Genomic DNA, 13,287 nt, shown 5'->3' with positions numbered 1-13,287 from the left:
TCAACCAACTCCAAGAAGAAAACAAAGATCACGTGCTCACGGTCTGTTCACCAAATGTAATGCACAAGCATAGACACAGTCTTTTTACTTCAATGTAATATATTTTTAGATTAGCTTATTTTTGAACTTAGGAGAAATAGTTTATGCAAATAATTTTTTTAATATTAATTGATAAGATTTCACTAATGAAAATTGTATCTTCATAAGTTGTGTTTTCATAATTTACATTGACAAACTTATAAATAATAAATAAAAGTTTATTTATTTGCACAAACTCAAAAATAAGTCAATCCAAACAGACATTACATTGAGGTAACAGACTAACTTTATGCATTACGTTGCTGAAACTTCCTATGTGCAAATAGAACATGATTCTTTAGTAAAGTTAGTTGATCTAACAATCCTGATTATATCTCTAAAAGCAACAATCACATTATTACGTCTTTCATATGAAACAACAACGCTTTGACGTGTGTTTTTGTTGTTTTTCTTTCAAAAGCGAAAAAAGAACACACATAATATACTTTTTCTTTTTTGCCAAAATACACATAATATATTTAAGGTATAATTACACTTTTAGTCACTTATCTTTATTTTATGTTTTAAATTTGTCTCTTATCTTTTAAAAATTTTAAGTTGGTCCTTTATCTTTTTTGCAGGTTTCAAGTTGGTCCCTCCCGTCAAATTTTTCACTATTACCGTTAACTTTGGACACATGTCATCTTTCCAAGTGTGGTTTCTGTTTGCCACGTGTCCAAATTTAACGGTAATAGTAAAAAAATTGACGAGATGGATCAACATGAAATCTACAAAAAAGATAAGAGACTAATTTGAAACTTTTAAAAAATAAGAGACCAACTTAAAATCTAAAATAGAGATAAGGGACAAGAAATGCAGTTAAACCTATATTTAAAAAACAATTTATTTATTTTCACACTAAAATAGCAAAAATAAAATCTAGAGAGAGAAAGACACTTCACCTTCCTTTCAAACTCACAAAGATAGAAAGAGACACGGCCAAGAAAAAGCAATTGCATTTTTTTAGTAATATTATTAATCATAACTATTAATTATTATTTTGACTGAAATTATTATTTATTATTTTATTTTTTCTTTGGGGTTGTGACTGTATATTTCGTTGTTTACGATTGTCTTCGTTCCCGTTTCTTTCTTCGACCGCTTTTTTTTCTTTTCAGCTTTCAACTTTAAAGAGAAACAGAAAAAAAAGAGAGAGAAAAAAAATAATAAACCTAATAAAAAAAACTATTTTCTCTCCGCTATTTATACTCTGTTAATTTTTTTTTTCCTCTATTTGATTTTTTTTTTCTTCTTCTTCAAATTGAATAATCAAGGATCTGATTCTGAGCTAAGGTTTTTTCAATTCCGTTACGAACATTTTGAATTCGTTCGTTAGAAGCTTTTTTTTAATTAATCGAATTCGTAATGCGATTATTTACGAATGCGAATTCGAGCTTCGATCTTAACGAAATTGCTTGAAACTTAGGGTTGAAGAAAATGGATGTTGATTCTTCGATGGTTCCGGAACCTGATCATGATCCTATTGCGGCGAATCAAACTGTTTCTTCTCCGGCGCGGGAGGTTGTAGAAGGAGAAAAAGTTACCGAACAACCGCCGGCGGAGTCTGGCGGTGGATCTCCGGCGGAGGTGCAGCAACAGCAAGGGGGGAATGATGTGCAGCAAGGTACGGTTGTTGGACCGAGGTTGGCGCCGAATTACACTGTGGTGAATGCGATTTTGGAGAAGAAGGAGGACGGTCCGGGGCCGAGGTGTGGACATACGTTGACGGCGGTGGCGGCTGTTGGAGAGGAGGGGACGCCGGGGTATATTGGTCCGAGGTTGATTTTGTTTGGTGGTGCTACTGCACTTGAAGGAAATTCCGCGGCTTCGGGGACTCCTTCATCAGCTGGAAATGCTGGAATACGTATGTATTTAGCCATGAAATTATCTTTGTTGTGGTTGAGTTTTGGTAAATGTTAGTTTAATAACTATATACTTTGCATAATTGGTATTTTAAAGTTGAATTGAATTATAGATTAGTAGATTCATATGTGGGTGGGGTTTGGTTTTTTCTGTCAATGTCGAATTATTAGTTACTAGGGCTGTTTGAATGCAAAAACCCTAATTGCATTGTTGTTTTAGGTTGTGGAAATGCATTGATTGCTATGGTTTGGTGATATTTAGGGCTTATTTTTCATAGTATCTATTAGTATTTGGTGCTTCTGAACTTTAATTGGGATAAAATCTGGCTTTGTTGATTACGAAGCTCTATAATAGTTAACTTAGATGGATGGGGTGGATTTGAACAGAAATGAGTGGAAATGATATTTATGATAATTCGTTTATTGGATAGTTTAACTTACAAAAACAATAACAATCAAATCTAATTCCCTTGGCTGAATCTGCTACATGGATCACATGACTTCGCAGTACTCTATCAAAAACAAAAAATTGTAGTTTATTAGAGTAAAGCCTTTTAAAGGTTTTCTTCTATAGTTTTCCCTGGTATTCTTTTATTTATTCCTTTCAATTAAACTGTCTTCTATTTGATTTACTAATCACATTGTGCCTTTGTTGAGTAAGTGTTCATTCTAGGGAGCACTTCATTCCACTAGCTTTCTTTCCTTCTTTTAATATAACACAAAAAAAAATGCATTTAGTTGCTCCTTCTGTTACTATCTGCTCCCTTCCACTTCATTATGTTCCATTGCATTCGTTAAAAGGAGCTTGTATGGAAGTAATTCTTCTAGAAGCTTAGGCTTTCTTAGGTTAAATTTAAAGGCCTTAAATGCTTTTACATTTCTAAACACCTTTGAGGGAGAGTCCTTTAGATTTGAAATAGATAAAGCCTTGATACCATGTTAATTGGTAACAGTCAACTCTTCTACAAGATAACATTTTTAGGTGAAGGTCCAAGAATATAACAACTTAGGTTAAAGGCCTTAAAATGCTTTACATTTCTAAACACCCTTTGTGGAAGAGTTCTTTCGGTATGAAGCAGATAATGCACAGACCAAACTTTCCTTGTGTTGAAGTTTACATTAATTATGAAGCATTGGAGAGAAGGGGTGTCAACTTGCAATGCCTGAATTCTTGACCCGTTGGCCACAAAGCCTTGACACCATGTCAACAGTCAAACTATTCTACAAGATAAATTTTGTAGGTGATGGTTTCTAGTCGAATGTAACAATGAGGTTTTACAGGGATTTCTTTTCACGTACAATTTTCCGGTTGACAATTTGTCATCTTTGGGTCAGAATTGGCTTCATCTGCATATCTATATGAATATATATGCACATATACCAAAGTTTGTGAAATTGGTAGGATCTTACGATCAGTATTACATTCCCGCGATTTACAATCTTGTGACCCCTCCTCAATCTCATGTAGGATCTCGATTTTGACTACCTTTGACCGCTAATATACCATTTTTGCTTCAGGTTTGGCTGGTGCCACGGCTGATGTCCACTGTTATGATGTCTTGACTAATAAATGGTCTAGGTGAGTTTAGAACTAGGTTATTCTTTCCCACCTCTGTTAATCCATAATTATAATTAATGGTTTTATAGTCTTAGATTAGATGTTCTGCACAGTGCTCATAAGGGAAATATAATGCAGGCTTACTCCCTATGGAGAACCTCCAACACCAAGGGCTGCCCATGTGGCAACTGCCGTGGGAACCATGGTGGTTATTCAGGTAACACGGATGGGATATCTCTGAAGTTATTTTAATGCTGGTGGATTTATTTCCTTTCTTTAAATGATTAACTTAATTCTTTGTGGAATATTGCCTTGTTACATAGGGTGGTATTGGTCCTGCTGGTTTGTCGGCAGAAGACCTTCATGTTCTTGATCTCACTCAGCAATGGCCTCGATGGCATAGGTTAGACGCCTAACCTATGTGTTTTTTTATTCCTTTATGACTTTATTTCCAATGAAACTTCATATAATCTAAAAGGTTCTGAATTTATTTAGAGTGTCTGTCCAAGGCCCCGGACCAGGGTCACGCTATGGACATGTAATGGCTTTGGTGGGCCAGCGGTATCTTATGGCAATTGGAGGCAATGATGGTAAGTTGGTAACTTCCCATGCTATCCCATTTGTATTTTTTACCTTGTTTGTGTGTCTGAAAATTAATGGGTGCTACATTTCTTTCCTCTTTTCTTTCCAGGAAAGAGACCTTTGGCTGATGTATGGGCTTTGGACACAGCTGCTAAGCCATATGAATGGCGCAAGTTAGAGCCAGAAGGAGAGGGTCCTCCTCCATGCATGTATGTTTGGATCTCCTTATAAATCATGATTTTCTAGACTGATATTTTGACTTGTTTATATTTTGTAAACTACTTTCTCAAATCTTTATTTGTTTTTATTGTTCTTTTTCTCTCCACTCTTTTTTCTGTAAATAGACTTTTTAAAATTTACCTGGTATATTAGTTTGTGATTGCTTTATTACTTTGTATGAGCATTATGATTGTAGAATAGGCCCACCTTCATTTTCTTGTTGGTTTTACTTTTATGTCGGAGTGTGAAAACTTGAAATAGTTAGACCACTGATTTGAGTAAGGTTGAATTGAAGCTTATCTTAATCTGGCAGTTTTGATTGGCATTAATATCTTGTTATATGTAATGAAGTTGTCTTATCATTACTGTCTTTTTGTTAATGCAAGAGATTTATCTTTTCACCTTTGAAGGCGTAAACAAATCTATGCAGAGTGTCGACCTACCCTTCCTTATATTTATGAAGCACGCTATCTTTTAGTAGAACTTATCATTATGTAGGGTTGATTTGTCAAATTTTATGTGTTTTACTAGGTATGCAACTGCAAGTGCACGCTCTGATGGGCTTCTTCTGCTTTGTGGAGGGAGGGATGCCAATAGTGTTGTAAGTTATCTATTCACTCTGTTTATTTGTTTTCTCTGGAAGCTTGCAATTTGTGCCTTTTCCTCACCTCTCGAGATAGCTCTTGGGCTGAGTTAGGCCTAAACGTCCAAATTTTTAAGATGCTTTGGAAATTATTCTTCTAGATCTGTTCTTGGGCCACCCATATTCTTCCACACTCTAAATGTCCAATCCTAGGCATGAGGGGTATTGTTATTGAGTCATTTGCATTTTTCCATGCTTCAGATGTCCAGCTATAGATATAACCAAAGTAATCGTCATAAGGTTTGGGCAATCCTTCACCTATTGAGCTAGCTTTTGGGTTGAGTTAGTCGTCGCCCAAATTCTAAGAGTATCCTTGAGAGCTGGAAAAAAAAACTAAGACAAAACAAAACATTCCAGGAAACTAGGAGTGCAACTAAACAATTCTATCTCTTTGCAAAACAGAGAAAGCAACTACCTTGAGATATCCTGGTCTGAGTTTTATAGACAAGCTAAGAACAAATAACTGAAAGATTTTCATATTTAAATTTAAATTTAAATTAGTACCATAATACCATTTAGACTGGAGTACTTTGACTTGTCAGTTGTCACGTATTGAAGTTCCAGCAGCTTGTTCACATTGCTCAAGCAGGCTATATCAAACATCTACCGGTGGCGTTCATAGTTGTCATCATTTTAGGTTAAATTAAGATGTCTACCTTGAGATATCCTGGTCTGAGTTTTAGGGACAAGCTAAGAACAAGTAATTGAAATTTTTCATATTGAAATTTAAATTGTACTACCATAATGTCATTGAGACTGGAGAGTACTTTGAGTTAACATGTATTGAAATTCCAGCAGCTTGATCACATTGCTCAAGCAGGCTATATCAAATATTTACTGGTGGCGTTCATAGTTGTGAATTGTGATCGCTTTAGGTTTAGTAAAAATGTCCATTGGGTAGTTGTTCTTATCCATTTCTTTCTATTTTAAGGCCTATTCTTACTCAAACTACCTCTAATCAATAAACCTGTTTACTTTCTGTTGGACATTTTTTGTGTGGGCATTTGCAAAGCGTTTTCTCCGAAGCATTACTGGAATTATCATTTTACCACTTATTGCAGCCATTGGCTAGTGCATATGGACTTGCTAAGCATAGAGACGGTCGTTGGGAATGGGCAATTGCCCCAGGTGTCTCACCATCTCCAAGATATCAGCATGCAGCGGTTGGATTCAGTTTCTTATTTCTCTTTTTCTCTTAGTTGGCTATATGTTCAAGGATCATGCTTAATTTAATGATTCTAGGTATTTGTTAATGCAAGGCTGCATGTGTCTGGTGGAGCTCTTGGTGGAGGACGGATGGTCGAAGACTCATCAAGTGTTGCAGGTAACTCAATTAGTATTTTGTTGACTGCTGATCTTAGTACAATTTGGATGTGTGTGTGTATAGTTTTCACAATTTGACATACAAATTGTTATTTATTCTGAAATGTGGAACAGAAGTTCTATTTTCACTCCATTCTTTTGGTGGCATTAACAATTATTTTTACCAATGATCACATACTTTCTTGTATTACTTTAGTTCTACATTGATGCAATATTTAGTGATATTCGAAATGGTGCTTTATATCTGATTTTATATCCCCGTGTGTAGTATTGGACACTGCTGCTGGTGTTTGGTGTGATACAAAATCTGTTGTTACCACTCCAAGAACTGGTAGATACAGTGCTGATGCAGCTGGTGGAGACGCAGCAGTTGAGTTGACTCGACGTTGTAGGCATGCAGCTGCTGCTGTTGGTGACCTGATTTTTATTTATGGTGGTTTACGTGGGGGTAAGTCATTAGTATAACTTTTTGTAGGGTTATCTTATTAGTTCCTATCTATTTGATGTATTGTGATATGTTATCAATCTAGTTATGGCTATTCAGATAATACTCTGCACTTTCCAATACAACTGGAAATGCTGTTCTCTTATCATTAACATGTTCTGTTTGGTTGAATTATTTTCTTTTGTTGTTTTGTGGATGGACTTGAAGCAATAGTGAAATTTGAATCTTGGCTTTGATTCCGTATTTAATTATTTAGACTTGTGCAAATGGTAGAATGTGTTTGATGCCCATCATTGATACAAAAATTCTCAAGTACTGCTACAAGTTTCACGAGATAAAAACTGATTGTGGAATAACTCAATTAGTAGAGATAGTTTATGTTCTGATGCTGTTAAGAATATGTTTAGCAAGATGCTTTAAGAAACAATAGAGTTGACCAGAATACAAGGGACCCACTTATATATTGGGTAAAGGGCCACACTCACAAAGTCACACCTGACCTGTGTAACTAACTAGTCAAGCAGTTATAACTGCTAACTGAAACAGAATGTAATAACAGAGAAACAGTGGCATGCACACACTCTATGACAATACTCTATCATGAAGGAATAGAGAACAAAGAAGGCATAGTGCCAGAATTTCTTTCGACATATCCTGCAAGCTAAATGTCTGGTTTCACCTATTTGTTTACTAGATGTCTGTTGTAAATTCTTTGAAATATTCACTTAGTGATTTCATGTTGTGTGATTTAACCATTTCATCACTTCAACAGCTGGACTGACTTGAATGAATTGTGTTTATGCTGCAGGAGTCTTGTTGGATGACCTACTTGTTGCTGAAGATCTTGCTGCTGCTGAAACAACGACTGCTGCTTCACATGCTGCTGCAGCAGCAGCTTCATCCAATGTACAAGCAGGACGCTTGCCTGGACGATATGGATTTGATGATAGGCCAAGGCAAACAATGACTGAAGTGGCTGCTGATGGTTCTGTTGTATTGGGAAATCCAGTTGCACCCCCAATGAATGGCGACATTTATACTGACATTAGCACTGAAAATGCCATACTTCAGGGACCTCGGTAAAAATAGATCGTTTCATTCCCATTGCATGATGTATTTTATGTCGCTTCTTTGGATTAATTCATTCAAATATATTTGAACAGTAGAACTGCCAAAGGAGTTGAGTATCTGGTGGAAGCATCTGCTGCAGAAGCCGAAGCTATTAGTGCCGCACTGGCTGCTGCCAAGGCAAGGCAAGAGAATGGAGAAGTTGAATTACCTGACAGAGACCGTGGGGCTGAGGCTACCCCAAGTGGGAAGCACACATCTTCCTTGATTAAGCCTGACTCTGTAGGGTCAAATAACAGTGCTTCTGGCGGAGTTCGGCTGCATCACAGAGCTGTGGGTGATACATTCTAATTACCATGGAAAAATTATGCTGTGTATATTTTTCTATAAAATATTTAAGCGCAAGAGATAATTGTTTTCAATTTTCTACAGGTAGTTATTGCTGCAGAGACTGGTGGAGCATTAGGTGGTATGGTTCGACAGCTTTCAATTGATCAATTTGAAAACGAAGGCAGGCGGGTCAGTTATGGGACTCCGGAAAATGCAACTGCTGCTAGAAAATTATTAGATCGGCAGATGTCCATCAATAGTGTGCCAAAAAAGGTACAGATTCATCTTTACAACTGGTTTTCAAACAGCATAGTAATAAGTCATTAATTATATTAGTTAAAAGCTTGAATTTATTATTGGTAATGTTTATTGACCATTTTATTGCCATTACTTACTCTACCTTGCACATTAACATCTGATATTTTTGGGGTTTCTGTATTGTGTTGGCTCACTACATTTATATACACGGCCTCTTGTTTGCTTTGCTTTATTATAACTTAAACAAAGCATGCTTGTTTTGTCTTATAATTACATTTGTTTCTTATGGAGTTCTCTTACCACCTTTATAGGTTATAGCACACCTCTTAAAGCCTCGTGGATGGAAACCACCAGTACGCCGACAATTTTTCCTAGATTGTAATGAAATTGCTGATCTTTGTGATAGTGCTGAGCGGATATTTTCAAGTGAACCAAGTGTCTTACAACTTAGTGCACCAATTAAAATATTTGGTGATTTACATGGGCAGTTTGGGGATCTCATGCGCCTTTTTGACGAGTATGGTGCACCATCAACTGCTGGTGACATTGCGTAAGTTCCTTATCTCCCATTATGGTTTTATTTATAACAGATATTATTTTTGTGCCTGCCTACTGGTGTGCATCATGTGAACCATTTTCAATTGGCGCAAGCTTCTGATTCAGTTAAGCATGATTATTGATGTATTAGATATCAAATCAAAATCACAACCAACTTCGTATATTTATGCCAATTGTTTTTTCTTTATTAGTTTTCTTATCTTTGGTATATTGTTGAGTTTAATCAAAGTTTTAATTGATTACCCCACATGTGCATATTATAGTTTTATTTAATTTTCAATATTTTTTCGTGGCACTGTTTCATCTCCCAAATATCCCAGGCCGACCCAAAGGCCAAACAGCCCAAGCTAGGGCTTTAGGCCTCAAAATTTTGGGCTCAAAGAAGCCCCAAAAACTTAATTTAGTTATAATTTATAATATATCAAGCTACTAATAAAAGATTGCTTAACTCAACTGGTTAGGTAGAAAGCCTCATATCTTTAAGATATGAGTTTAATCTTTAGATTTAATAAAACTTAATTTTTTATGTAATTTTTTTTTGACGAAAGCCTTACAAAATATTACATAAAAAATTAAGTTCTACTGAATTTAAAGATTGAACTCATTACCTTGAAGATATGAGACTTTCTACCTAGCCAATTAAGTGAAGTAATCTTTTATTATCAGCTTGATATATATTATAACTAAATTATGTTTTTTGGGCCTTCTTTTAGCCCAAAATTTTGAGGTCAAAGCCCTAGCTTGCGCTACTATGTTGGGCCTTCTTTTATTATTATTTATTACCTTGTAACAAGGACTTATCCTGACAGTTTGCATCGTATACCCGAGCTTACTATGTTGATTTGAGGGTTTATGGTTAAAAATGGAAGAATTGTTAAAAAACCGAGTGTGGGGAAATATGATTTCATAAGTGTGATTAGGATTTAGGAAAATTTCTTGGCTATTTTAGTATAAACAGAGGAGTTAAACTAGTATCAATAAATTGTTTTCTTGTGTTAGTAAGCCCTAAATACTAAAATATCTACAATGCTATTTGTAGACTAGAGAGTCCCACATTAGATGTGATATGGCATGAAATAGTGTTTATAAGTGGGAGACATCCCTTATCTTACAGAGGTATTGTAAGGTTGATTTAGGTCCTACCTGGATTTTTAGATGGCATCAGAGTTATTAGGTTTCTATAATGGGCCTAACTCATCCTTACAAACTGACTTGTAAGGTAAGGGGCGTCGTTCTTTATAAACTCAATCCCGACTATCTTTATTCTATGTGGGACTTGGTTTTTTTCCAATAAGAGCCTATTCAAGATCCATTTGGGCCGCCCGTTATTGGGCTACTCAGGTCACACTTCTGATGCCTAGCCTTGGGCGTGAGAGGTGTATTAAGAGTCCCACAACAGATGTGATATACCTGAAACTATATAAGTTGGAGGCATCTATCACCGTACAAACAAGTATTGTAGGGTTGAGTTAGGCTTAATCCATATTTTAAGACTATTATGTTACTCCCTCCGATCCTTTTTATAAGAAACAAAACACAAAAATCACAAAGACCAATGAAACACATTGTAAATAGTTATTTCATTTAATACTCTTCTAAAATTAAATTTATTCCATGAATACCCTTATTTAATTACTTGTAATTCCACCAACTTACTTTTAATGTTCTCATAATAAATTAGGGCATACATGAGATTAAATATTTAATACATTTGAGAATTGGTCAAAGTTTCTTATAAAAAAGACCAAAAAAATTGTCACTTTTTTCCCTTATAAAAAGGACTGGAGGGAGCATAACGGTGGTGATTTAGGCATTTGATTTTCCCTGTTACTAATTTTGTTCAACCGAATTTCAGATATATCGATTATCTATTCCTAGGAGATTATGTTGATCGGGGACAGCACAGCTTGGAAACTATAACCCTTCTTCTTGCTCTGAAGGTACTCTTGATTGTTTTGGTTGTCTTTCTGCATTGCAGGTTTGGTGCCCCCAGATTTATGCATGTTTTTGTGAATACTGCAGGTCGAGTATCCAAACAATGTACATTTAATACGTGGAAACCATGAAGCTGCGGATATTAATGCCCTTTTTGGTTTTCGAATTGAATGTATTGAGAGGATGGTAAGGAATCCCTGCTGCCTGATATTGTTTCTTTATTTATGTTGCCTACACCGACCAACCATGTAAGTTCTTGATCAGGGTGAGAGAGATGGAATTTGGACGTGGCATCGGATTAACCGGCTATTTAATTGGCTTCCTCTAGCTGCTTTAATTGAGAAAAAGATTATTTGCATGCATGGAGGTATTGGTCGTTCAATAAATCATGTAGAACAGATTGAAAATATTCAGCGACCAATTCCAATGGAAGCAGGGTCAATTGTGCTTATGGATCTGTTGTGGTTAGTGCATTTGTGTGCCGTTTCTTGTTTATGACTGCACATCGTGTCCTGGATAATAACAACATAAAATGTTCCTCTCCAGGTCTGATCCTACAGAGAATGATAGCGTGGAAGGACTGCGGCCAAATGCTAGAGGTCCTGGATTAGTTACGTTTGGGGTGAGTACTCCTTACCTGTCATCTATAAATTGATTATTCATAAGTTTAATTACTTGCATATATAAATATGTAATAATTTGGTAGTTAAGTGTTTCTTGATGATAAATATGGCAATGCATGATAATATGCTGAAGTTAAGATCTCCCAAATTATTGAGATATGAAAGGACCAAGTTGAGATTAGACAAGCATAATAGGGAAAAATGTATGTTTGATTAATCGATTTCTAGCTGTCATTTTGGAGTTATGGAAGAGATACTGTGGATCATACACATAGTATCCTTGTTGGATGGTGTGCATACTTTAATCGATTTGTAGCGAGTTCTGAAGTTATTGTATGTTTGATTAATTGATTTGTGACAAGTGTTATTTGAATTGTAGATCATACACATAGTATCCTTGTTGGATGGTGTGCATACTTTAAATAATGCTTTTGCTCTTTGATAGTCTTTTAAATATGTTCTCATGCTCATTTTAATGGGGTTTTGTACTTCAGCCTGATCGAGTCATGGAATTTTGCAACAACAATGATCTTCAGCTAATTGTCCGTGCACATGAATGTGTAATGGATGGGTTTGAGCGTTTTGCCCAGGGACATCTGATCACACTTTTCTCGGCTACAAATTATTGTGGTATATGTTGCTGACTTTCTGTATTGCATTCCATCCTTAGATCATGTTCTCTTTTATATTTTGACTCTTCTACTTGTGTTCCCATAGGCACCGCAAATAATGCCGGAGCAATATTAGTTTTGGGTAGAGACCTTGTTGTGGTTCCAAAACTCATTCATCCATTACCGCCTGCAATTTCTTCACCAGAAACGTCACCAGAAAGGCATATTGAAGATACATGGATGCAGGTACTCATACAGATATTTTCCATTTAATAGTTGTACCATGTGATATAGATATCAAATATAAACCAACATATCTAAGTGAATCTATAGTTGATGTCATTCACAATATTATGCGCAGGAGTTGAATGCTAACAGACCACCAACACCAACTAGAGGTCGTCCCCCAGGTACAAATGACAGAGGTTCGCTCGCTTGGATATAGTGATTATTGAAGATGCCACTAATATTCATGCTTTACTGGCACGTGCTATCGCCTTTTCTGTGCTTTGTATATAGCATGATGCCATTTACGGGAGTCTGCGAACCTGTGATGTTAATCCATGTAGAAAGCAAGGTTTTCTTAGTTCTGGTTCTGGTTCTCACCCCCCAATCAGAAGGCCTTGATAAAGATACAAGTTCGACACGCAATGTTGTTTGCCACTGCTAGGTTTACTGTCTAAAAGGTAGAAGTCGCAGCATCGGTCTGCCCACCCATTGTAAATTGAGCGTAGGTTACGAAGTCAAGGTTGTGAGTTCGACTGGCTATTTTTCTCATTCTTATACATTTTTCACTTCTTGCCCGTAGGCTAATATTATTGTTGGGCTTTTTTTTTTTCTAAATCAAGAGGACGAGGGTTTTTACGTGACGGTGAGATATATAGGTCCTTGTATCATAGTTGATGTGTAATTTTCGTCTTGTACAATTAATTTTATGTGTGAATGACGAAGGATGTGAATTTTGATACAAGATTTCAACTTACATTGAAGCTGAACTGAATAGAAGTTTTAACTTTCAAATCAAGGATAACCATTATGGTACAAATAAAAAAGATATACTAGTGAATTTTGATTACAAGATTTCAACTTCACAATTAAGCTGAACTGAATAGAAATTTTAACTTTCAAATCAAGGATAACCATTATGGTACAAACAGAAAAGATATACTACTTGTGAATTTCGAAGAATGTGAA

General features: G+C 35.9%; 1 protein-coding gene across 2 annotated transcripts; it reads left to right on the top strand.

Moving 5' to 3' along the window:
* Window positions 1-983: 983 nt before the first annotated feature.
* On the top strand, window positions 984-13,117 carry LOC123894440 (serine/threonine-protein phosphatase BSL3-like). 2 transcript variants are annotated; one of them, XM_045944444.1, is made up of 21 exons: window positions 984-1,942; window positions 3,459-3,519; window positions 3,637-3,715; window positions 3,822-3,901; window positions 3,994-4,088; window positions 4,190-4,289; window positions 4,831-4,900; window positions 6,004-6,105; window positions 6,185-6,266; window positions 6,534-6,713; window positions 7,519-7,789; window positions 7,874-8,111; window positions 8,211-8,381; window positions 8,678-8,916; window positions 10,780-10,864; window positions 10,947-11,045; window positions 11,124-11,323; window positions 11,406-11,481; window positions 11,977-12,112; window positions 12,200-12,339; window positions 12,455-13,117. In XM_045944444.1, the coding sequence occupies exons 1-21, from the start codon at window positions 1,516-1,518 to the stop codon at window positions 12,536-12,538; spliced, it is 3,015 nt and encodes a 1,004-aa protein (XP_045800400.1). In that variant the 5' UTR covers window positions 984-1,515; the 3' UTR covers window positions 12,539-13,117. The 2 variants fall into 2 exon arrangements, with proteins under 2 accessions (XP_045800400.1, XP_045800401.1); XM_045944445.1 differs by having other exon boundaries at window positions 1,117-1,942; window positions 7,877-8,111.
* The last annotated feature ends 170 nt before the right edge of the window (window positions 13,118-13,287 follow it).

Source organism: Trifolium pratense, linkage group LG7 (assembly GCF_020283565.1).
Source record: "Trifolium pratense cultivar HEN17-A07 linkage group LG7, ARS_RC_1.1, whole genome shotgun sequence".
Taxonomy (NCBI): domain Eukaryota; kingdom Viridiplantae; phylum Streptophyta; class Magnoliopsida; order Fabales; family Fabaceae; genus Trifolium; species Trifolium pratense.
This window is presented reverse-complemented; position numbering and strand designations above follow the sequence as displayed.